The sequence below is a fragment of the Ranitomeya imitator genome, chromosome 2, assembly GCF_032444005.1.
Source record: "Ranitomeya imitator isolate aRanImi1 chromosome 2, aRanImi1.pri, whole genome shotgun sequence".
Classification (NCBI taxonomy): Eukaryota; Metazoa; Chordata; class Amphibia; order Anura; family Dendrobatidae; genus Ranitomeya; species Ranitomeya imitator.
The window spans coordinates 775,334,425-775,359,067 of record NC_091283.1 but is presented as its reverse complement, the minus strand read 5'-3'; the positions used below and the strand labels follow the sequence as shown (position 1 = coordinate 775,359,067).

The window sequence follows — 24,643 nt, the reverse complement described above, 5'->3', positions numbered from 1 at the left end:
CCTACTGTGAACCCGCTTCCCCCAGGTAAGCTACCATATAGTTGGACTATAAGACAGACCCCCATTTTATTAAATATCTTTTGTTTTTCCCACCAATATTTGGGGTGCGTCTTATGTATTGCTTATGTACCCAATTTATTAGTTCCCAGCAGTGTTTCTCGGCCTTCTGTGACCACTTCCCATTCTCTGTGGCCCATACAGCCTGATCAGATGTAGAAGTCAGTGGCGATACGCGTGGCGTTTGTTTGTCCTCCATAACTCCTATTCGCCAACATGGCCCTACTTGCAGTATTCTTATTCTAACACTAGCAGGTTTGATTCCGATCCCTTCCCATAGATGCACAAGCTTTGTATTATCTGTTATGCATCTTTATTGACTTTTTTGCAGTCTGGTTCCTTGTCACGAGGCATTGCCACTGAAGTTGGATCATCCTGTAATTTGAATTTCTACTATGATTTTGAGCATCATTCCAAATCCAGACCTCCATGGGATATTCATTTTGATTTACATTGATAATTGTTATGTTTTATTGTTCTGAACACGTTCCACTATGTAATGAATAAAAATTTGCATCTGGAATATTTCATTCAGAGATATCTAAGATGTGGTATTTTAGTGTTCCCTTTATTTTTTTGAGCGGTGTATTTTAGGCTTCTCGTCTTTCTTGTGTAGGTGGTACTCGGCATGCATGGTGCTGTGAATATAGTCCAATAGCATGATAGGCTGTTAGGACATTTAATCGTGCCTTTATTGTTGTTTTTGCATTTAGTTTGGTATAGTAAATGCATTTACGGTTTTGACAAACATTGAGGGCCATTAACTGTTTAACAACAGTGACTATTGGAGGGTTGCCATTGCCATATTGTGGGTATGACTAGTTATTTAACCATGTTTAGGTTTTTTAATTGTTTTTAATCTGTTTGCTATTTCTTGTGTTGCCTTTCAATAACTAAATGTATTTTTATTTGGTGATCCCTATTTGCTAGCATGAATCTTTTCTCTAGTTTTCCATTCATATAATGTGTAAGCATGCTTTAGGTGATCCCCTTTTTCCTTGCTTGTGCCCTCCTTTCTCAAATGCCCCTTAAAGGGCATATCTATAACATTATGTAAAAACCAAAAAATGTGCCTAAGCACTAACAAGCAGGTAGTTGCTACTTACCTGCCTTCTGTGCTCGGCGCTGTTCTTCACCAGAACAGAGTGGTCACAGACATTCCTGCCGTTGATTCAGCTGACTTTACTGACGCGACGGGGCAGACTTCCAACGTCATTCTGATTGACAGCTGGCTCCCCCAGTTAGACATCGGGAATCCGGCTGTCAATCATAAAGACATCGGCAGTCCTGCCCTGCGAACAGAGCGGAGCGGAAAAGAAGCCTCCACTCTGAGGTGATGTTAGCAGAGGCAGATGAATCCCTGACAGGAGCGGTATGTGACCGCTCTGTGCTGGTGAAGAACGGCGCCAGGCACAACAGACAGGTAAGTAGCAACTACCTGCCTGTTCGTGCTTAGCCATATTTTTTGTTTTCATAAAGTCCCGGATATTCCGTTTAATGAAGGCTGAGAGGGAGGAAGCTCAGTCACTGTCTGCATTTTTTTTAATGAATAAAGTTAGTTTTTTATTTGATTATTTTGACAGAGTGCAGACGACAGAATCATCACAATTTACCTCACAAAAGCGGCAAAGTACAACAGAAATGTTCACCAGTGACCCCGGACACAGCTGTGATAATGCAATATCTATATATATAATTGTCTAAGGGTTTTTCCGTCTGTCTGTCCTGGAAATCCTGCGTCTCTGATTGGTCGAGGCCGCCAGGCCTCGACCAATCAGCGACGGGCACAGCGACGATGATGTCATAAAGGATGTAGACATACCGCATCTCTGATTGGTCGAGGCCGCCATGCCTCGACCAATCAGCAACGGGCACAGCGACGATGAGGTCATAATGGTTGCCATGGCGACAATGATGTCATAAAGGTTGCCTCGACCAATCAGCGACGGGCACAGTCTTCCGCGACTTCTGGAATCATCATTGTCCATATACTACGTGGACATGCATATTCTAGAATACCCGATGCGTTAGAATCGGGCCACAATCTAGTGTATATATATATATATATATCGTAATTACTATTCAAGAAAACATACCACCTGTAGCGTCATTTATTCATGGGCCTCCTTATGACCCCTCACTGCAGGAACTGCATTCTAGCCGCTCCTGTAATGAGCCCCAGCTGATTTATTTCAGGACCTCACGCTGCACTCGTCACCTCAGTACTGACCTAGAGCAACAGCGAGAACCCCAAATATCAACTCCTATCTAGACCCCGACATGGCCTGTCCGGAGCCCCCTCCCTGTGACCACACTGCCTCCTTACCCGGGGCTCGCACTGCCTGGCGGGATATGACAGTCCTCTCTGACTGGTTCGCTCTCGGGTTTCCGAAAACACGGAATCTTCAAAGCAAAAATCGCACTCCATGTTTCTTTCGTCCCTAATTCATCGTTGCACCGCAGTGTCCTTCAATGAAATCTCTCCGTACGGAAACAAGCGCTGCAAAAAAAAGTTCCTACAATGCTTGGACGCACGAGTGTACTCTGATGGCAGTGCGCAGGCGTCAGCTCTAGGTTCCAAGCGCATGCGCTTGGGTTGTAACTTACACTAGCTGTGCGCATGTGCGTCGCCTTTCCATAGAAAGTTACAGAGCTGTGATAGAAGCAGTGGGATCGCGGCGGTGAGCGGCTCATTGTCACTGGGGCTGTTGTCATTCCTGCCGAGGCGGCGCCGAGCGGCCGCGGTGTGCTGCGGGTTGTGGAGGTATTAGCTTCATGTAATCTGATTTATGACATTTTATTTCCCATCATGCTCTGCGTGGGCTAGTGGTGGCCACCAGCTCTAGTGGGATAGATAACTAAAGTTGTTTTGTGATGAGTGGCCAAGAATTTGTATTGGGAATGGGCCCCCTGCTGGTTAGTGTGCCTCACTGCACTGCAAGTGTCCAGGTAGTAATGTAATAGGGGGTCTACACTCTGCCCAAATATATGACAGGGGGTCCGCACACTGCCCAAATATATAACAGGGGGTCCGCACACTGCCCAAATATATGACGGGGGTCCACACACTGCCCAAATATATGACAGAGGGGTCCGCACACTTCCCAAATATATGACGGGGGGTCCGCACACTTCCCAAATATATGACGGGGGGTCCGCACACTGCCCAAATATATGACGGGGGTCCACACACTGCAGAAATATATGACAGAGGGGTCCGCACACTTCCCAAATATATGACGGGGGGTCCGCACACTGCCCAAATATATAACAGGGGGTCCGCACACTGCCCAAATATATGACAGGGGGTCCGCACACTGCCCAAATATATGACGGGGGTCCACACACTGCCCAAATATATGACAGAGGGGTCCGCACACTTCCCAAATATATGACGGGGGGTCCGCACACTGCCCAAATATATGACGGGGGGTCCGCACACTGCCCAAATATATAACGGGGGGTCCACACACTGCCCAAATATATGACGGGGGGTCCGCACACTGCCCAACTATATGACGGGGGGTCCGCACACTGCCCAAATATATGACGGGGGATCCGCACACTGCCCAAATATATGACAGGGGGTCCGCACACTGTCCAAATATATGACAGGGGGTCCGCACACTGCCCAAATATATGACAGGGGATCCGCACACTGCCCAAATATATGACGGGGGGTCCGCACACTGCCCAATTATATGACGGGGGGGTCCGCACACTGCCCAAATATATGACAGGGGGTCCGCACACTGCCCAAATATATGACAGGGGGTCCGCACACTGCCCAAATATATGACGGGTCTGCAGAGGTCAGATGTGTTATCAGGACATCCATTCACTGCTTTCCCTCCTAATCCAGCACAGACCGTATATATTGGGTGAAGACAGTGCGTCCTAAAATCAGATCGGTCCTGTGTACACTGCGGGGTCCCGGCAGAGTGCTGCCCACCAAGCTGCTGGCAGAAAGCCTTTGGCGGCAGGTGTCTGGTGACATTGAGATCTCCGTGTCACACTGTAACGTTGCGTGTAATGATTGTGTTGTTACATTGTGTCCTGGGACCTTCCGCGACCCCGAGCGCCAATGTTTCCACATGAGTTGGACTTTCAGTCGCTGGTGGCAGGATGCCCGTCACTCGCCTTCTTTCCTTCTACGCTATCCACATGACTGCAGCTTGTCTACAATATTGCTGTTTTTTGCAGTGAAATATCAATTCTAAAATAGTTGTTAGTTGCGCTGAGAATCGCTGCTGTGTGATGTCATCATATACTCTGATATTCCCTAGATAATAACTTATCTGTTCGGCTTTGTCTGACATTATTCCATAGACAGTGAATGAAGCGGATGGCAAGGAAGGGTTCACGGGGGCCTCTAGCAATGAGTATGTTGCCCCCTATCCTATGGATGAGTGATAACTTACTATCTGGGATTAACACATTAATGAGGATATTTAGGCTTTGTGCGCACATTGTGGATTTGTGCGCGGATTTTTCTGAAAAATCTGCAGGTAAAACGCCCTGTGTTTTACCTGCGGATTTAGTGCAGTTTTTGTGGGTATTTCACCTGCGTTTTTACACCGATTCCTATTAAGGAATAGGTGTAAAATGCTGCGGAATCCGCACAAAGAATTGGCTTGCTGCAGAAAATAAACCGCAGCAATTCTGCGCTGAGTTTTCCGCAGCATGTGCACAGCAGATTTGGTTTTCCATAGCTTTACATGCTACTGTAAAATGCATGAAAAACAGCTGCAGATCCGCAGCCAAATCCGCAACATGTGCACATACCCTTAAAGGGAATCTTCTGCACACCCAAACCATTTGTGTCTCTATAGCCCACCAGGAGCGGGTGATAAATACAGAAGTGGTGACGTGTTTCTATTATACTTTTCCTCTAATTGTGCCACTCCAGGCTTTGGCTTACACATACTGATGTAAAATACTGACCAAATACTGCTAGTGTGACGGCAGCCTAAGGGTGCAGACCACCGTGTCCGACCTGCCGTAGGTCTCTTGGCCCAATCTTGTCAACCACACCGGTCTGTACTTAGACTATGAATGTCAGATTTATAAACCTGGCCTAACACAAAGGGGGAAGTCAAACTTTAGGGCCATGTGCACACGGTCAGTATTTGGTCAGTTTTTTACCTCAGTATTAGTAAGGCAAGACCAGGAGTGGGTGATAAATCCAGAAGTGGTGACGTGTTTCTATTATACTTTCCTCTGATTGTTCCATTCCTGGTTTTGGCTTACAAACACTGAGGTAAAATACTGACCAAATACTGCCCGTGTGAACGTGGCCTGAGACGCTGTGCACACAATGAGTGTTTGAGTTTTTTGATACGTTTTTGATGCTGCATATTTTCTCTTCCTTAAAAATGCATAAATGCAATGAAAAAAAAAATGCAAAAAAAATATTTTCTAAAAGAGATTCTGAAAATCTACAACATCAAAAACTTACGAAATACTCATCTGGGATCGTAGCCTAAAGGGTGTAATGCCAGTTGTTTTGACCCTGCAAACCTGCTGACCGCGCTAGATCACTGAGGTTAGCAGCATGAATGAGAAAAGTAGGTTTTATGCCAGCACGTACCCTACTGCAAGTGTTCCAAGGTCTGTCCCTACCACAGAAGTGTTTTGGGGGCTTCACAGCCCCAGACAGGATTGTAAATCACGTTCATAGACTGGTTTTGAACATGATTATCTCTATATAGTGTTGATGTGCTCTTGATTTTCTGTGTCAGTTTTTTATATCCTGTGTTCTCACTCGTAGGACTGTCGATAGATGAGCTGATCTCCTGTCTGCACACTACATCTATGAAGGCTTAGCGAGCTACAGACAATTCATTCTCGACAATTCCCTTATACCTCGGAAGCCCCATTTTTCCCACCATGAGTTCTGCACTGTACACATACAAAAAATGTGCCCCCAAAGCGGCTCAGATCCTTCTTCTCTCAGTGACCTGGTTCTGTAGTGCTGGAGGGATTGACTCTGTCCTCAATGGGTCCCCAAAAATAGCCTCTTTTTTTGGGACCAAGACCAGATATGAAGAAGTCAATCCCTTTCTCCTGCAAGATCCATTGATGGTTACAAGGAAACACGATCTTCTACCAGATAGTTGCACTCCTCTCCAAATAGTCTCTGTGATCAGGCATGGGACACGATACCCCACCAGAAAGCAAATTAAGAAATTGAAGAAAATGTACAGCCTTATCGAAGATAGTGCGAGCAGCTCTGAGCTGGTGAAGGAGCTGCAGAGCTGGAACATGTGGTATGATGACTGGATGGATGGACAGCTGGTGAAGAAAGGAGAGGAGGACATGAAGAACCTGGCCTACAGACTGGCCTCTCTGTTTCCTGCCCTGTTTACTTCTGACAAGTTCCATAAATGTAAAATGTCTTTTATCACCAGTTCTAAGCACAGATGCGTTGACAGCACGAAAGCTTTTATTCACGGACTGGCACACGCTTACCTCAAGCTCCCGCTACCGAATGAGGACGAATTAGAAAGTAAGTCTGACAGCTCGAAAGTTAGTGTGATGTCTGATCGTCTGGGACTGCCATCATTCTGAGAACTCCATGTATCTGTGCATTTCACTGGATGACCCGCACTAATATCACTGCAGTATATAGTAGTTCTAGACTTTAAAGGGGTTGTCCTCTATCTGGATTACCCCTTTTTTATATTAATTAGCGCCCTCATACTTGCCTCCCACACTGACGCATTTCCAGCAATGTCAGCCCCAGGGTTTGCATGCCATTTTTATGCCACATGAGCACTGCAGACAATCCGTGGCTTCTGTTGGGCTGCTGTGCACTCACTTTTTTCTCTTGTCCGAGGTTCATCTGAGGGAAATAAGCTTACCTGCTCAATAACATCCACATGGCAGAACAATGTCACGTAGACTCGGCGCTGACATCGCTGGAATGGCGCCATTGTTGTTTTACATTGGGAACTACTTTATTTTAAAGAGGGCTGTGCAAAAATAGCATGGAAAATTATCGAAACACAAAAAAGGGGCCGCTACAGGTATAGACAAGCCTGTTAATAGTATAATTACATGTTTTTACTTTTTTTGTATGTGTTTTATACTGTATTTGGATACTAGTTTTTATGGTGTTCAGTCTTCAAGGTTGTTCTTGTTCATGTTCAATAATTAAAAAAAAAATTGGAAGTAATCCACCTCGAACGGAAAAAAACTGAGTGCACATGTATCAACGTAAATTCAGTTCTATTGTACTCACCCCCTTATTCTAGCATTTTGACATCACATTATAGTAGGAAAAGCCCAGTATGTAATTTAATAAAAATGTGATCATGTATGAAAAGGTCTTCATGGAATAAACAGAACAGAACTGTAATCACCATCGGTTATTACTAGCGTAATTATTGCTTTTACCAGTAAAAGTCCTTCCTATTGGGGATTAAACAAAGTAGTAAGATGTGTCCATTTCTGTCTTTTTACAGCTGTGTGGTGCAGAGAGCCTGTGGTCAATGATACTTTAATGCGTTTCTTTGATCACTGTGAGAAGTTTGTGGCCCAAGTAGAAGATAATGACACAGCAATGCATGAAGTGGACAAGTTTAAGGAAGGACCAGAAATGAGGAGAGTGCTGCACAAAATCTCCAACCTCCTAAGCATTCCAGAGCATGAGCTGAACGCAGGTAGGAGCTGACTACTAACCCAGGAGGGAACCATTCACTTAGCTGTAATGTATCACATACAATAGTATGATCCCCTGTCACCGGCTGAAATACAGTCAGAAGGTTACAGTCAGATGTTGGGGGCGGATGGGATCTGCCTACAAGAGCAAACTACACTAGGTTTGCTTTCTGTCATCATGGAGACACAAGGGTCTGCCTAGCAGATTAACTGTTACATAACTTTTGGTATGCATGTCTACCAATAATATAAACTGGATGCAAGATTTGCACGTCTCTGAGTAATATAGGCTGGGTGTGAGGTTTTCATGTCTACCAGTAATATAAGCTAGATGCAATATTTGCACGTCTCTCTCAGTAATATAGGCTGGATGCGAGATTTGCATGTCTATCTCTGTCATATAGGCTTTATGCGAGATTAGCATTTATCTCCCAGTAATATAGGCTGGATGCAAGGTTTGTATGTCAATCTCTGTCATATAGGCTGCATGTGAGATTTGCATGTCTCTCCCAGTAATATAGGCTGGATGCGAGATTTGCATGTCTCTCCCAGTAATCTAGGCTAGGTGTGAGGTTTGCATGTCTCTCCCAGTAATATAGGCTGGGTGTGAGGTTTGCATGTCTCTCCCAGTAATATAGGCTGGATTCAAGATTTGCATGTCTCTCCCAGTAATATAGGCTGGATGCGAGATTTGAATGTCTCTCCCAGTAATATAGGCTGGATGCGAGATTTGCATGTCTCTCCCAGTAATATAGGCTGATGCGAGATTTGCATGTCTCTTCCAGTAACATAGGCTGGATGCGAGGTTTGCATGTTTCTCTCTGTCATATAGGCTGGATGCGAGATTTGCATGTCTCTCCCAGTAATATAGGCTGGATGCGAGATTTGCATATCTCCCAGTAATATAGGCTGGATTCGAGATTTGCATGTCTCTCCCAGTAATGTAGGCTGGATACGACATATGCATATCTCTCCCAGTAATATAGGCTGATGCGAGATTTGCATATCTCTCCCAGTAATATAGGCTGGATGCGAGATTTGCATATCTCTCCCAGTAATATAGGCTGGATGCGAGATTTGCATATCTCTCCCAGTAATATAGGCTGGATGCGAGATTTGCATATCTCTCCCATTAATATAGGCTGGATGCGAGATTTGAATGTCTCTCCCAGTAATATAGGCTGGATTTACATATCTCTCCTAGTAAGGGCAGTCCCACACGTCCAGATAATTCCGGTACCGGAAAAATCGGTACCGGAATTATCCGTGCCCGTGCGTTTCTGTGGCACATCAGTGTGGCACACGCACCGTGCAGAAGACAGCGCTAAAGTTTAGCGCTGTCCCCTGCATCTGGTGCTGAAGCCTCCATTCATATCTTCTGTGCAGCAGCGTTTGCTGTAGAGAAGATCTGAATAATCGTGTGTAAAATAAAGATCCATGTACCCACCCCCTGTGCGCCTGCTGTTGTGAATTCCGCTCTTGGGCTCCCTCCGGTGGTTGTAAGTGGCACTTTTGTGAGTTCTGCTCTTGGGCTCCCTCTTGTGGTTTCAACTGATATGGCTGCTCCTTGGAGTTAGTTGTCTTCAGCTGCTTCCACTGATCGTCTTTTCTTATCGGCTATTTATGCCTGCTCTGTCCTTCAGCCAGTGCCACTTGTAATTGGTTCCTGGTTGGATTCACATCTCTTTGGAGTTCCCTGTTATCCTGACCAGTTCAGCTAAGCTAAGTTTTTGCTTGCTCTTTTCTGTCCATAGTTTGTGGACTTATCGATTCTGTGCTTTCTATGTTTGTCCAGCTTATCAGTGTGAATTGTTCTGTCTTGCTGGAAGCTCTGGGAGGCAGATTTGCCCTCCACACCTTTAGTCAGGTGTGGAGATTTTTTTGTAAACTCTGCGTGGATTTTTGTAGTGTTTTATACTGACCGCACAGTATTCCATCCTGTCCTATCTATTTAGCTAGACTGGCCTCCTGTGCTCATCCTGGTTTCATTGTGTGTATGTCTTTTCCCTCTCCACTCACAGTCATTATTTGTGGGGGGCTAATCTATCCTTTGGGGATTTTCTCTGAGGCAAGATAGCTTTCCTGCTTCTTTCTTTAGGGGTAGTTAGCTCTTAGGCTGTGACGAGATGCCTAGGGAGTGTTAGGAGCATCCCACGGCTAATTCTAGTGTTGTGTTGAGCTTGGGGACTGCGGTCAGTACAGTTTCCACTTCCTTCACAGCTCGTTCCATGTTGCTCCTAAACCACCGTATCATAACAGCCTGCCCGCTGTTCTTAAAATACTCACCCGGCTCCCTCGCTGGCTGGCGCTGCTTCCTGTCCTGGCCGCACCTTCTACTGTATGAGCAGTCACGTGGGGCCGCTCATTTACAGTAATGAATATGCGGCTCCACCCCTATGGGAGGTGGAGCCGCATATTCATGACTGTAATCGGCGGCCCCACGTGACCACGTGTCACGTGGGGCCGCTCATTTACAGTAATGAATATGCGGCTCCACCCCTATGGGAGGTGGAGCCGCATATTCATGACTGTAATCGGCGGCCCCACGTGACCGCTCATACAGTAGAAGGTGCGGCCAGGACAGGAAGTAGCGCCAGCCAGGAAGGCAGCCGGGTGAGTATTTTAAGAACAGTGGGCGGGCGCACAGGGGGTGGGAGGGCGGTGTTTACATGGATCTTTATTTTACACACGATTATTCATATCTTATAATAATAATAATCTTTATTTTTTTTTATATAGCGCTAACATATTACGCAGCGCTTTACAGTTTGCACACATTATCATCGCTGTCCCCGATGGGGCTCACAATCTAAATTCCCTATCAGTATGTCTTTGGAATGTGGGAGGAAACCGGAGTGCCCGGAGGAAACCCACGCAAACACGGAGAGAACATACAAACTCTTTGCAGATGTTGTCCAAGGTGAGATTAGAACCCAGGACTCCAGCGCTGCAAGGCTGCTGTGCTAACCACTGCGCCACCGTGCTGCCCTAATATGATATGCTGCCCATATCTTCTCTACAGCAAACGCTGCTGCACAGAAGATATGAATGGCGGCTTCAGTACCAGTGGGGGGGACAGCGCTTAATGTAGCGCTGTCTCCTGCACGGCACACAGACTGCACACGGACAACGTCCGTGTGCAGTACGTGTTTTACACGGACCCATTGACTTTAATGGGTCCGTGTAATCCTTGTGCTCCCACGAACACTGACATGTCTCTGTGTTTGGCACACGGAGACACGGTCCGCAAAAAATCAATGACATCTGCACAGATGCATTGATTTCAATGTGTCTACGTGTGTCAGTGGCTCTGGTACGTGACGTGAGGAAACTATCACCTCACGTACCGGAGCCACTGACGTGTGAAACCGGCCTAATATAGGCTGATGCGAGATTTTCATATCTCTCCCAGTAATATAGGCTGGATGCGAGATTTGAATGTCTCTCCCAGTAATATAGGCTGGATGCGAGATTTGAATGTCTCTCCCAGTAATATAGGCTGGATGCGAGGTTTGCATGTCTCTCTCCGTCATATAGCCTGGATGCGAGATTTGCATATCTCTCCCAGTAATATAGGCTGGTTACGAGATTTGCATGTCTCTCCCAGTAATACAGGTCCTTCTCAAAAAATTAGCATATAGTGTTAAATTTCATTATTTACCATAATGTAATGATTACAATTAAACTTTCATATATTATAGATTCATTATCCACCAACTGAAATTTGTCAGGTCTTTTATTGTTTTAATACTGATAATTTTGGCGTAAAACTCCTGATAACCCAAAAAACCTGTCTCAATAAATTAGCATATCAAGAAAAGGTTCTCTAAATGACCTATTACCCTAATCTTCTGAATCAACTAATTAACTCTAAACACATGCAAAAGATACCTGAGGCTTTTATAAACTCCCTGCCTGGTTCATTACTCAAAACCCCCATCATGGGTAAGACTAGCGACCTGACAGATGTCAAGAAGGCCATCATTGACACCCTCAAGCAAGAGGGTAAGACCCAGAAAGAAATTTCTCAACAAATAGGCTGTTCCCAGAGTGCTGTATCAAGGCACCTCAATGGTAAGTCTGTTGGAAGGAAACAATGTGGCAGAAAACGCTACAACGAGAAGAGGAGACCGGACCCTGAGGAAGATTGTGGAGAAGGACCGATTCCAGACCTTGGGGAACCTGAGGAAGCAGTGGACTGAGTCTGGTGTGGAAACATCCAGAGCCACCGTGCACAGGCGTGTGCAGGAAATGGGCTACAGGTGCCGCATTCCCCAGGTAAAGCCACTTTTGAGCTACAGAGAAGCAGCACTGGACTGTTGCTAAGTGGTCCCAAGTACTTTTTTCTGATGAAAGCAAATTTTGCATGTCATTCGGAAATCAAGGTGCCAGAGTCTGGAGGAAGACTGGGGAGAAGGAAATGCCAAAATGCCTGAAGTCCAGTTTCAAGTACCCACAGTCAGTGATGGTGTGGGGTGCCATGTCAGCTGCTGGTGTTGGTCCACTGTGTTTCATCAAGGGCAGGGTCAATGCAGCTAGCTATCAGGAGATTTTGGAGCACTTCATGCTTCCATCGGCTGAAATGCTTTATGGAGATGAAGATTTCATTTTTCAGCACGACCTGGCACCTGCTCACAGTGCCAAAACCACTGGTAAATGGTTTACTGACCATGGTATTACTGTGCTCAATTGGCCTGCCAACTCTCCTGACCTGAACCCCATAGAGAATCTGTGGGATATTGTGAAGAGAAAGTTGAGAGACGCAAGACCCAACACTCTGGATGAGCTTAAGGCCGCTATTGAAGCATCCTGGGCCTCCATAACATCTCAGCAGTGTCACAGGCTGATTGCCTCCATGCCACGCCGCATTGAAGCAGTCATTTCTGCCAAAGGATTCCCGACCAAGTATTGAGTGCATAACTGAACATTATTATTTGATGGTTTTTTTGTTTGTTATTAAAAAACACTTTTATTTGATTGGATGGGTGAAATATGCTAATTTATTGAGACAGGTTTTTTGGGTTATCAGGAGTTGTATGCCAAAATCATCAGTATTAAAACAATAAAAGACCTGACAAATTTCAGTTGGTGGATAATGAATCTATAATATATGAACGTTTAATTGTAATCATTACATTATGGTAAATAATGAAATTTAACACTATATGCTAATTTTTTGAGAAGGACCTGTATAGCCTGGATGCGAGACTTGTATATCTCTCCCAGTAATATAGGCTGATGCGAGATTTGCATATCTCTCCCAGTAATATAGGCTGGATGCGAGATTTGAATGTCTCGCCCAGTAATATAGGCTGGATGATTACACTACATATTTTTACTTATCACAGAGGATATATAAGGTATTGGGAGTATGGCCAAATTTAATCCCTGGATATTGGTGTCATTCTGGTGGGTGTTCACCCACTCTGCCATAGACTGGACTTACCCTGGACTTACCCTGACTCAGCGACTACCTGATTCTTCATTTGTGCCTCTGATGGTGGGGTCAGGCTTGGCCGCAAGTAACCGCCAGGTACCACTCCACGGCAGTTCCTGGTATTGCAGCAGCTGACCCCCAGGGATGCAGGTATGGACTCGGACTGTCAGGCAGGACAGGATCACTGGCAATATGGATTGTGGTACCGGTTCTGACAGAGTGGCTGGTTCAGACAGGACGGGCTCAGGATCACTGGACAAACACTGGTACAGAATCACAGAACAGGTTCAGGAACTGACAACGGACTAGTAGGTTGGAGACACACGAGGTACTGAAGTTGCTCACACGCCTCCGTATGGGGTGTCTTAAATGCCTAATGCCCCCCCCCAGCTGTAGGCTAGAGACACTTCTGGAGTGCGCACGCTGCCCCTTTTTTGCCAGAAGACCTGTGCAACAATTGTAGGCCTGGTAGCCAGAACAGGAGATGCCGCTGAGTGGCTGCGGTGGTGATCATGCTGACGTTCCTGCCAAGGGGGAAGGACAGGACCCATACAGGGATGCCGGTGTAACTGGATTGTTAAACACTTACCAAAAAGTTTGGTTAGTTTTCTGTTTTTCTTTTTTTTTAAAAAAAATAATAATAAACAAGGCTGTGGAGTTGGTGTCATGGAAATTGAGGAGTCGGAGGTTTGGCTTACTGACTCCACAGCCCTGATAATACAAAAAACTTTTCCAAACACACTTGGAATTCGGGCGTAAGAGAATGGGATGGAAAATAGCAGCTACAAATAGCATGAGGAGGACATACCATACCATGTACTATTGCATTGACAGTTAATTGATTTAATGTGGCCTGCAGTCTCTGTGTCACCTGCGGGGGCACTGCAGGAGAATTGCACAGTTACTTTAGAATTCATAGCACGTTACAGCCAATTGCTGACCGTCATTGTTTTCTTGTTTATCCTTCATAAAGCGCCCAAAGCGGAAAACCCCTTTACTATTTTAGTTTAGCTTTATGCCTTTAGAACTGCAGAAAAATCCTGTTGGCCCTTACTGTGCTTTCTGCTGACCCCACTTCTGTCACAACATAAATGTCTTTATCTCTTTACTACAGATTTGATACAAGTGGCCTTTTTTACCTGCTCATTTGAGCTCGCCATCAACAATGTAGTGAACTCTCCCTGGTGTAGGCTGTTTGATGAGGAAGATGCCAAGGTATGTTACATGGCAGCACCAATAACCAGGCTGGCACTGATTCTGTGCTATTTTATATGTATATTATAATGCTCTGCACCACTGGAAAAATATATACACGCTTCTGACCTCTTCATAACGTACGAGGTACATTTTATGTCATATGTCGTGTCACACACCGAGCTTGCATCTTTCCCAGCAGATGATGGCTGAAGTATTAAGCCATCATCTGCCTCTTACAGCTGGGGGTGGAGTTGAGGTCCGCCCGTAGCTGTTACCATGTTAAATGGCGCTGTCAATCTCTGACCGCAGCATTTAACATGTGCCAGTATGGAGGCGCATCATTCCACGCTCCCTTCAGTGCGTTGTGACGTGAACATGAAGCACCAATGGGTTTCCATAATAGCCAGGGATCTGCTGAAGACCCCCGTGCCTGCCATTATGATACTCCTGTGCAAGCCAACATTTAGCTGACATTGATAGGAGATCATGATTTTCACTATACATAACATTGCTGATGGGAAAGGGTCTATCAATACAGTAAAAAGTGAGAAAATACTGACAGCTTATGCCAAAGGTAAATCCAGAGAACCAGATGCCATATTGGTGTACCCACCTTATTGCAATATTTTTTTTTTTTTTTTTAAACATAAATTTTTATTTACAACTTGTGTCAAGCATTACATCTTATTGACATTAAATTCTTAATAATTAACACAACGTTATGGGGATTAGGGAAGGGAAGAGGATAGGGGAAATGGTGACATTACAATAACTATCCAATCACATTCTCTATATGCAAATCTGCAAAGTCATTTAAGAACAGTATTTAAACGGAAAGATAACCAATTGTTCCATTTTTTCTGAAATTGAGCTATATTATTATTAGATGTAGCGATTATTTTTTCTGATAGGCAATTTTCGTTGATCAGTGATACGACCTCGGGCAGTGAGGGGCACCTGGAGTTTTTCCAGTAACTAGCAATTTTGAGTCTTGTTGCTACAATAATATGTACAATCACTGTACGGAACTCATAGGGAAACGAGTCCAAATCAATAGCGAGTAACGCCTGCTGTGCATTAAGAGTCACCGGTATACCACAAATCTGGAACATCAGATGCTCTATGGCTGCCCACAGACGTCTAATTCTGTCACAACTCCACCATATATGTAGCATGTCTGCACAGGGGTCTCCACACCTCCAGCACGTGTCTGGGGAACTGCAGAACATCCTGGACAATCTACTGGGAGTGAAATACCACCGATATAACAATTTCCTGGCGTTTTCTATGTGGTTAGTACATTTAGATTGGCTTCCAATAATTAAGAAGGATGCCCTCCACTGATCGGGTGTGAATGTGCAGTTTAGGTCTTTTTCCCACTTTTGCAGGTATGTAGTTAGAGAGGGCAGAGTATTCTCCAACATACAGTCGTAGCTTGTGGACAGCGCTCTAATCTGTGATGTCGGGTTCATCAGCATAGAGTAAAGTTTAGATGGCGGTGCAGGCATCTGTTTTTTCCTTTCAGTTAGGAAATGCCGGATCTGCAAATATTTGTAAAAATCCCTTTGAGGAACATTGTATTTATCTCTCAATGATGTAAAAGTAATTAATTCCTCCCCCTCATACAAGTTCCCAATTGAGGTGGTTTTGGGTAAATTCCAATTTTTAAGTTTGAGGTCCGGGATACAATGCTCCAGTGTCTCTATAGGAGCTTTGAGGAATGCGGTTTGTATAAGGCCTAATTTATTAGTCAACACTCTCCATAGCTCCAGAGCCGCGTCTATTGTTGGGGACATTTTTAGGTTTCTATTAGGGACTTTAGTTTGATGTGCATGGTAAAAAGCTGAGACATTGGAGGTTCTCATCAAATGTTTTTCAATTGCTATCCAGTGCCGATCATCATCATTATTCCACATGAATCGTAACTGTTCGAATAATGCGGGCCTGTAGTACCGGACCACTGAGGGGCACCCCAGGCCACCCTTACTCATAGGGATGTAAAGCGTGTCCGCTTGGACTCTGGGTTTTCTCTCTTGCCAAATGTATTTTAAAATCATTGCTTGAATCTCTTTTAATATTTTCATTGGGAATATGATGGGGAGATTGCGGAACAAATACAGTATTTGTGGGAGAATGAACATTTTTACCGATGCAATCCTGCCCAGCCATGATAGTTCGTGTTTCTTCATACGTAACATGTCCGTTTGGATTTTCTTCCTTAGAGACTCATAATTCAGTGATAGCATTTTATCTCCCGAGAGTGTCAGCCGAATACCCAAATACTCAATGTGGTCATTTTCCCACTTAAAAGGGTACTTATTCTCAAAGCTTTTGGGGTGTTTTGTGAGAGGGGTCAGGTTTAATACCTGGCATTTAGACACGTTCAGCTTATAATATGATATTTTAGTATATGAATCGATTACTTGCATTGCTGCCGGTAATGATTCTGTCGGGTTTGTTAACGCTAGAATGATGTCGTCAGCAAATAAGCCTATTTTGTGTTCCGTTTTATTCACCTGAATTCCTGATATCATCGAGTGTGATCTAATTTTCTGCGCTAGAGGCTCAATCACCAAAGCGAATATAAGGGGTGATAGCGGACACCCCTGTCTCGTCCCGTTAGTAATAGTAAACCTGTCCGACATCATTCCAGAGACAGAAACCGATGCTGATGGGTGAGAATATAGCAGAGTGATTGCTTTAGCAATATTACCCGTAAATCCGAATCTGGCCAGAACCTCAAACAGGTATCCCCAATGCACCCGATCGAACGCCTTCTCCGCGTCCAGGGATAGGAGCAGAGAAGGCGTCCGGTCGCTCCCCGCCACATGGATGAGGTCAATCATTCGTCTGGTGCCGTCCAATGTCTGTCTAGATTTGATAAATCCAACCTGGTCTCTGTGCACCAGGGAAGGGATTACATCGGAGAGTCTATTTGCTAAGATTTTGGAGTACAGCTTGAGGTCAGTATTTAGTAGGGATATTGGCCTGAAATTACTTGGATGATCGGGAGTTTTTCCTGGCTTGGGAAGAGGGACTATAGTCGCTTGTAACATTTCTTCTCGTATTTTGCCTGTTTCAAATATATTTTGGAAGACTAATAATAGATGTGGGGACAATATTTGGTTGAATAACTTCAAGTATTCATTAGTTATACCATCCGGTCCTGGGGATTTATTATTTTTTGTTGCCTGAATGGTTTGTTGGATTTCTTTTTGGCTTATAGGTTGATTTATTGCCATCAATTTATCCTCTGGGATTTGGGGTAAAGATATGCTATTCAGGAAATTATTAATTAGCTCAGCGTTGGGTTGTGGGATAAGGTTGTCGGTCTTGAGATTATAGAGTGAGGAGTAATATCTTGCGAAAGTATTCGCAATTTCTTTAGGGTTGTATATTTTGTTCTTTTGATCATCTTGTATGTGAGCTATTTTTTGCTTTGTTAATCTCGCTTTAATCTTATTGGCAAGTATTTTACTCGCCTTATTCCCCTGCCAATAATATTTAGCTTTATTCCTCCTCAAATTATGCTCATATTTATATTGGAATAGCTGATATAGTTCGTATCTTGCCTTTTGTAGTTTCCTATATACCGTGGGTGATGGGCTATGTTTATGGATGTTTTCCATTGTTGCTATATTTTTATTGAGCTCTTCTATTTGTCGCATTCTCAATTTTTTGTGTTGCGCTGCTATCTGTATTAGCCGCCCTCTTATATAGGCCTTGTGGGCGCACCACACTGTGGTCGGGGATATGTCAGGGGTACTATTGATATCAAAAAATTCCTGGAGAAGGTCGTTAAGTTGGGATTTAATATTATCTGAGGCTATTAAGAAGTTATTAATTCTCCACGGAGAATAAGTTAAATTATTGTACGTCTCTTTAATTTGGCATGTTACAGGAGCGTGGTCCGACCAGGTTATGTTCCCAATTTTTGCTGATTGTATATTTTGTAGGAGCCATTTATCCACTACTATTAGATCTATTCTTGAATATACTTTATGTGGGTGGGAGTAATATGTATAATCCCTTTCAGAAGCATGAAGGACCCTCCACGTGTCATACAATTCTTCTGATATAAGACACTGGGACAGCGCATGGGATTGGGACTTTTTCTTTGAGCACCAAGATTTGTCTATGTTGGGGATCGGGACGAGGTTAAAATCTCCACAGATTAGCAGGGATCCTTGTTTTATTTTGGATAATTTAGTTATGAGGTCTTTAATAAAAGTGATTTGACCTGTATTGGGTGCATATATAGATGCAATTGTATACACCTTGTTATTGATGCTACATATCAATATTACATATCTGCCTTCATCATCCAGAACGCTATCAACAAGCTGGAACGCTACAGTGTCTTTTATTGCAATCGCTACCCCTCTCTTCTTTTTCGCCGCATATGACACATAGATATGGGGGTAATTTTTATGTTGTAGTCTATGGGTATCATCACGATTTAAATGAGTTTCTTGGACACATAGTATGTCCGCTTTGAGTGCCTGGGCTTCCTTCCATAATAACGATCTCTTGAAAGGGCTGTTTAGGCCTTTCACATTAATGCTAGATATTTGAAATACCATCAGTTACAAAAAAGAAAAAAAAATTCAATCAGTCACCAGATACAGGATAATAATAAGGGAAACAAAGGGGTTAAAGTAATTAACAACAACCAGAACAAGTACAACTTGTACAACTCAGAGTCCGGTTCTATGTGAACCAACTGGATAGTCGTTCCTATCCAGTATTAAAGGGGGGGAGAGAATAGAAAAAACGAAAGCAATATTCTCATGCCCCTTCAACCTGCCAGCCAGGCAAAAAAATAACAGTGTGGTGTCCTGGCATAGGCACACAGGGGATACATATGGTAACAGAGTACTTGCGTGAGAATCAGGTCCATTCTTTGTTCAGTGTCGGGGGTCTTTTCTTTAGTGGGGAGCTGGTATCTTCATCCACTGATGTCAGGGACCATTCCTGGAGCAGGGTCATGGCCTCTCTGGGAGACGCAAGGACGTGTGAAGTTCCGTTTTTCGTCACGATGAGCTTTACTGGATATCCCCACTTGTAGACAATACTGTTGTCCCGTAGAATCTTGGTTGCGGATGAGAATTCTCGCCTCCTGTTCAGGGTTGTCGCAGACAAGTCGGTGAACACCAGAATGTTCCGGAATCTTTCTGGAAGTTCTTGCTTTGCTGACGCTGACTTGGTCACTGCCTCCTTGAAATGGTAGAAGTGCAGCCTGGCTATCACGTCTCGCGGTGCGGAGCTGGGAGCAGACTTTGGTTTGGGGATCCGATGTGCCCTGTCAATCAGCAGGTCCCTCTGTTCTGCTGACGGCACCAGAATTGTGAAGAAGTCCATTAGAAACTCCTTTAGTGTATCCGCTGACACACTCTCAGGGATTCCTCTGAAACATAGGTTATTGCGCCTGGATCGGTCTTCTAGGTCTGCAAGCTTCAGTTTTAGGGCCATGATTTCTTCGTCCGCTTCATTATGCGCGTCTACTAGTTGGTTGTGCGCCGTAGTATATTCCTCCAGTTTCCCCTCTATGTGTGAGGTTCTGTCGCCAATCTGCGTTATTTCTTTATGTAGCTCAGTGAAAGCCGTTGTGATATCAGTATGAATGGCTTGCTTCAGGTCTCCCAGCAGGGATTTGAGTGTGCACCTTATTGCAATATTAATGTGCCTTTATCTGTGTAATATAAATAAATGGGCTGAAAATAACAATATTGGCCACCAACTAATATATATTATGAGAATGAGCTAATATGATAAATGGCCCTCCGGTGTAGATATATGAGGTGCCTGAGTAGGGCTCCAGTAGAAGTAGGAAAACACGGCACTCAAGATGATATGTTGCAAAATATGTTGAATTTATTTACAATGAATCAGTCCGCAGATAACGGCTGGTAGATATAACGTTTCGGTCCTCATGGACCTTTATCAGATAAATGCTGTATTGTTGTGGTGGAGAGTGAGTAACAGATATTCACTAAGGCCAGTGAAAATGATATGGACTGAATTTAGGAAAAGGCGTAGGTGAGACTACGCTTGTGTATGGTGGCAGAGCCACTGTCACTGGCCCTAGTGGGCATCTATTACTCACTCTCCACCACAACCATACACATTTATCTGATAAAGGTCCATGCAGACTGAATCGTTAGATCTACCAGCTGTTAGCTAAGGATTGATTGATTGAGAATGAGCGAATAGCGTTGTGGCCAGTGGTCCCATGAGTGGATATAATTTACTGATATCCATCTAAATAAGACAATGAGCCCAATTCATCACAGCTTTTATCCCAGTATTGTGGGGTTAAACGTTTTAAAAAGTGACGCAATTTTGGCACAACTCGAGGCTGCGCTAAACTTTTGAGCTTTTTGACGTTCTCACACCATTTTTGTCCCCAAGAGGTTGGGACAGGGACGTGGTGACCAACGCTCATCAGATTCATTCTGAGCACCGGCTTTCACTATGTCACAAAGTTTACTCCAGCAGGGACTGGAGTAGGATTTGTGACAAGGTGCGCATGGAGGTGCAGTACACTTGTCTGACGCTGTTTCATTTTTAACCCACTCCTGGTTTTGACTTACAAATGCGGATGTAAAATACTGAATGTGTGAATGTGGCTTAAACAGTACGTAGTTGTTAGCTGCACATTGCCCGAGTGTGCGATTTAAAAAAAAAAAAAAAAAAAAATAGCATTTACCCATCGATCCTCCACCATAGACACTGTCAGAGCCTGACTGCTGCAGCCAGTTGGTGTTACATCCACATCAGTCCTCCACTAGTTAAGTCAGATGAGAATGAGAGGAGACCAGCAGGGGACCTGAGATGGAGCAGCAGCAGAGGATCGATGGGTATGTGCTATATGGCAGAGGATCGATGGGTATGTGCTATATGGCAGAGGATCGATGGGTATGTGCTATATGGCAGAGGATCGATGGGTATGTGCTATATGGCAGAGGATCGATGGGTATGTGCTATATGGCAGAGGATCGATGGGTATGTGCTATATGGCAGAGGATCGATGGGTATGTGCTATATGGCAGAGGATCGATGGGTAAGTGCTATATATTTTTATCACATTCGGTCCATATGTTAATTAATAGAAATGGGTAGAAAACCCCTTTAATGATTGCTCTGTCCCCATACAGCTTGCATCAGTTCTTGTGTGTGAGTGCGGAGTCCTCTTGTTTTACAGTGGTCTTTATGGGCAGAAATATCCCTGTATGAAAGAGATTCTAGGGTACGTGCACTTGGCTTTTATATATCGGAATGCCTTCATCGTTTTTTAAGCAGAAGACGCTTCATGAAAACACCAACAGTGTTTTTCTCGGTGTCTTTTTTGATGTTTTGTGGCTGCTTTGCCATGGTGTCTTTTTTATTTAATAAATAAGATGGTGGTGGCTGGCAGAGTATTCAGATCACTCCTCTTCACAACCTTCAAGGCCTGAAAGAGTAAAAAAAAAGTGACAAAAGACAGCACAGTAAATTGTTTAGACACTGCTTTGCATATATTTATTCTTTTTGTTATTTTTATCACTTTTTCAGGCGGTTTAAAGATTTGATGAATCAGCCCCATTGTGGGCACAACCCCTTCAGCTTGTTGGCTACATTCGCTGTCTGCTCACGGTCTTGTTTTTTTGGACTGGTGCAACTTATGTCAAAATGGTTCTTCACAGGATTGTAGTTATCAGAAACTCCTACCCTTTATAAGATAACAAAGCAATGCCAGTCCTGTGCTAATAAAGGTACCGTCACACTCAGCAACTTTACAACGAGAACGACAACGATCCGTGACGTTGCAGCGTCCTGGATAGCGATCTCATTGTGTTTGACACACAGCAGCGATCTGGATCCCGCTGTTATATCGCTGGGCGGTGCTAGAAGTCCAGAACTTTATTTCGTCGTCAGGTCGGCGTGTATCGTCATGTTTGACATCAAAAGCAACGACGCCAGCAATGTTTTACATGGAGCTAACAACCAGCGAGAACGATAAGTGAGACGCCGTTACGTCACTGGATCGCTCCTGCATCGTTCTGGAGTTGCCGTGTTTGACGTCTCTACAGCGACATAAACAGCGACGCTCCAGCGATCGGCTCGTTGTCTGTATCGCTGCAGCGTCGCTGAGTGTGACGGTACCTTTAGTCAAAAGCAACGTTTACAGTGTGAAGTAGGAACATGTTCACAATTGACAAGAAGAAAACCATTGTTTTACTGCTATCACAATGGGGCAGAAATCTAAGATGTTTATACATTTATTGCTGGGAATAATGGCATAAATCGTGAACAGCGCTTGCAGCTGTGCTGAGATCTTGCCATTGAAAAGGCGCTCTGGTCTCGTCACCAGACACTGATCAGTGGGGTCGGAGTTGTAAGTTGACCCTCCTGGTAATTGGGCTCCTAGCTGCCATGTGCTATGGTTCATGGTTGGTTGCGGAGGGGCCTCCTGGGGCTCTGGGGTCCGGTAGTCACTGCTTTCAGTGCTCTCTCCATGGTTGTATCCTTGTTGGGCTCCCACTAATGACACTTGCTCTGCTCCTCACAATTGTGCCCCTTCTTCCCATGGTCACTAGCCATTGAGTTGCCGTATTCCGGCATTGCTGAATATGGAGTCGCCTTCTGTACACTTTGCATTTACCCGTGCTGTCTCTCTTCTCCCACGTAGATCCTGGAATACCTCAATGACCTGAAGCAATATTGGAAGCGGGGCTATGGGTATGATATCAACAGCCGCTCCAGCTGTCACCTATTCCAGCATATCTTCCAGCACTTGGACAATGCGGTCTCGGAAAGTAAAAGGTATTGTCTTGTTTCCGGCAGCTGTTTTCTTGTCCTAACCACGGGGTGTAACGTCTTTTACAACGCCGTTTAGATTACTTCCTAATTTGTTTTCCTTTTTCCTAGATTACAGATTCTTTTTTCCTTTACACATTGGATAACATCCCTCATACTGATTACTGTTTCTCTTGGCTTATTTCTATTACTAACCCTCTGATTATACCTTATTACCATGATATTTCTTGGCAGACGCCAGGCATGGATTAATGACGTGCCATTAGCGGAGCTGCATTTCTAAAGACGCAGGTATCCATCAGCATACTTTTAGGTTTTTTTTTAACTTTTAGAGGAAAGATAGTAGACAGCGTTTTTTTTTTTTTCTACACAGTGGTACAATGGAAATATAATGCCCTGGATATGTTTTGTAATATTGGAGACGTACAATATGTCACTATATTACTGCAATTCAGTGCTGTGTGTCCGGAGGTGTACATTGGAAATACTCCAGAAGTATATATCTGTAAGAAGGGATGACGTGACATTAAAGTAGTGCTTCCTACTTAAAGAAACTGAATGAAGGCCTCATTCAGACATCCGTGTTGCACGTACTTGTGGTATCTGCTTTTTTTTTCACAGATACAACACATACCCATTATAATCTACGGAACTGTTCACATGGCCGTGTTTTTTCACAGACCGTGCGTCTATGCCAAACACACCGAGACATGTTAGTATTTTTTAGAGCAACACGGATAAAAAGGCCTATACAATTCTACTAGTTTGTGAAAAACGCGTGCAGAACACAGATGGCGTCCATGTGGACTATGTGCTGTCTGTGTTTAACATTGCAAAGTATAGGAGAAGCGTTGGAATTTATTTATTTTTATATTCATCTGTGAAAAACAATGATGACGCTGATGGTAAAAACGTACAAACTGATGACACTGATCAAAAAGACTGACAGGTACAATTTTTTCACATTTGTGTTTAAACACGGACGAGTGAATGAGGCCTAAAAGGGTAAACGTTTGACAGTGTAGCTTACCAAATACTAACAGTGTGTAATATTCATACTGTTGAGCCCCCGCTCAGCCCCTCCTATATACAGTATGACCCCACGCACAACCCCCTTGAGACAGTATGAGCCCACACATTGCCCACCTATATACAGTATGAGCCCCCTATATAAAGTGAGAGCCCACGCTTAGCCTCTCTGTATACCAAATGAGCCCCTATATACAGTGGGGGAGCCTCCTATGTACAGTATGAGCCCCCACATAGCATCGCTATATACTGTATGAGACCCCACATAGCACACAACACATACTCACTCCGGTGTCCGGTGCACAGACTCTCTGCACAGTAGACGTGATGTAATGATGTCAGCGCTGTCTGCGTCCTGAGAGTGTAGATAACAGTGATATTGGGACACTGGCTGCGGGCGGGTAAGGGCAAGGGTATGATGCGGCCCACATGTTTTCAGCTCTTAGACTGTCTCGGCCCGTG

At 44.2% G+C, this 24,643-nt stretch overlaps 2 protein-coding genes and 1 long non-coding RNA gene across 4 annotated transcripts in view; 1 reads left to right on the top strand and 2 right to left on the bottom strand.

Moving 5' to 3' along the window:
* C2H8orf76 (chromosome 2 C8orf76 homolog) overlaps window positions 1–2,553 on the bottom strand; it is a 70,664-nt gene extending 68,111 nt beyond the window's left edge. Inside the window, exon 1 of one of the 2 annotated variants that reach the window (XM_069753527.1) lies at window positions 2,384–2,553. In XM_069753527.1, coding sequence (XP_069609628.1) covers window positions 2,384–2,485 — 102 coding nt within the window. In that variant the 5' untranslated portion in view covers window positions 2,486–2,553. The remainder of the gene's footprint in view (window positions 1–2,383) is intronic. The other variant, XM_069753526.1, reaches the window with a different exon arrangement.
* Window positions 2,554–2,662: 109 nt separating this feature from the next.
* The window catches only part of MINPP1 (multiple inositol-polyphosphate phosphatase 1), a 75,017-nt gene continuing 53,036 nt past the window's right edge, over window positions 2,663–24,643 (top strand). Inside the window, exons 1-5 of the mRNA XM_069753525.1 lie at window positions 2,663–2,821; window positions 5,828–6,565; window positions 7,524–7,721; window positions 14,271–14,371; window positions 23,025–23,158. Of these exons, the coding sequence (XP_069609626.1) occupies window positions 5,947–6,565; window positions 7,524–7,721; window positions 14,271–14,371; window positions 23,025–23,158 (1,052 nt within the window). The 5' untranslated portion in view covers window positions 2,663–2,821; window positions 5,828–5,946. The remainder of the gene's footprint in view (window positions 2,822–5,827; window positions 6,566–7,523; window positions 7,722–14,270; window positions 14,372–23,024; window positions 23,159–24,643) is intronic.
* The window catches only part of LOC138665757 (uncharacterized), a 117,799-nt gene continuing 114,850 nt past the window's right edge, over window positions 21,695–24,643 (bottom strand). Inside the window, exon 3 of the long non-coding RNA XR_011318515.1 lies at window positions 21,695–21,806. This is a non-coding gene — a long non-coding RNA (uncharacterized lncRNA). The remainder of the gene's footprint in view (window positions 21,807–24,643) is intronic.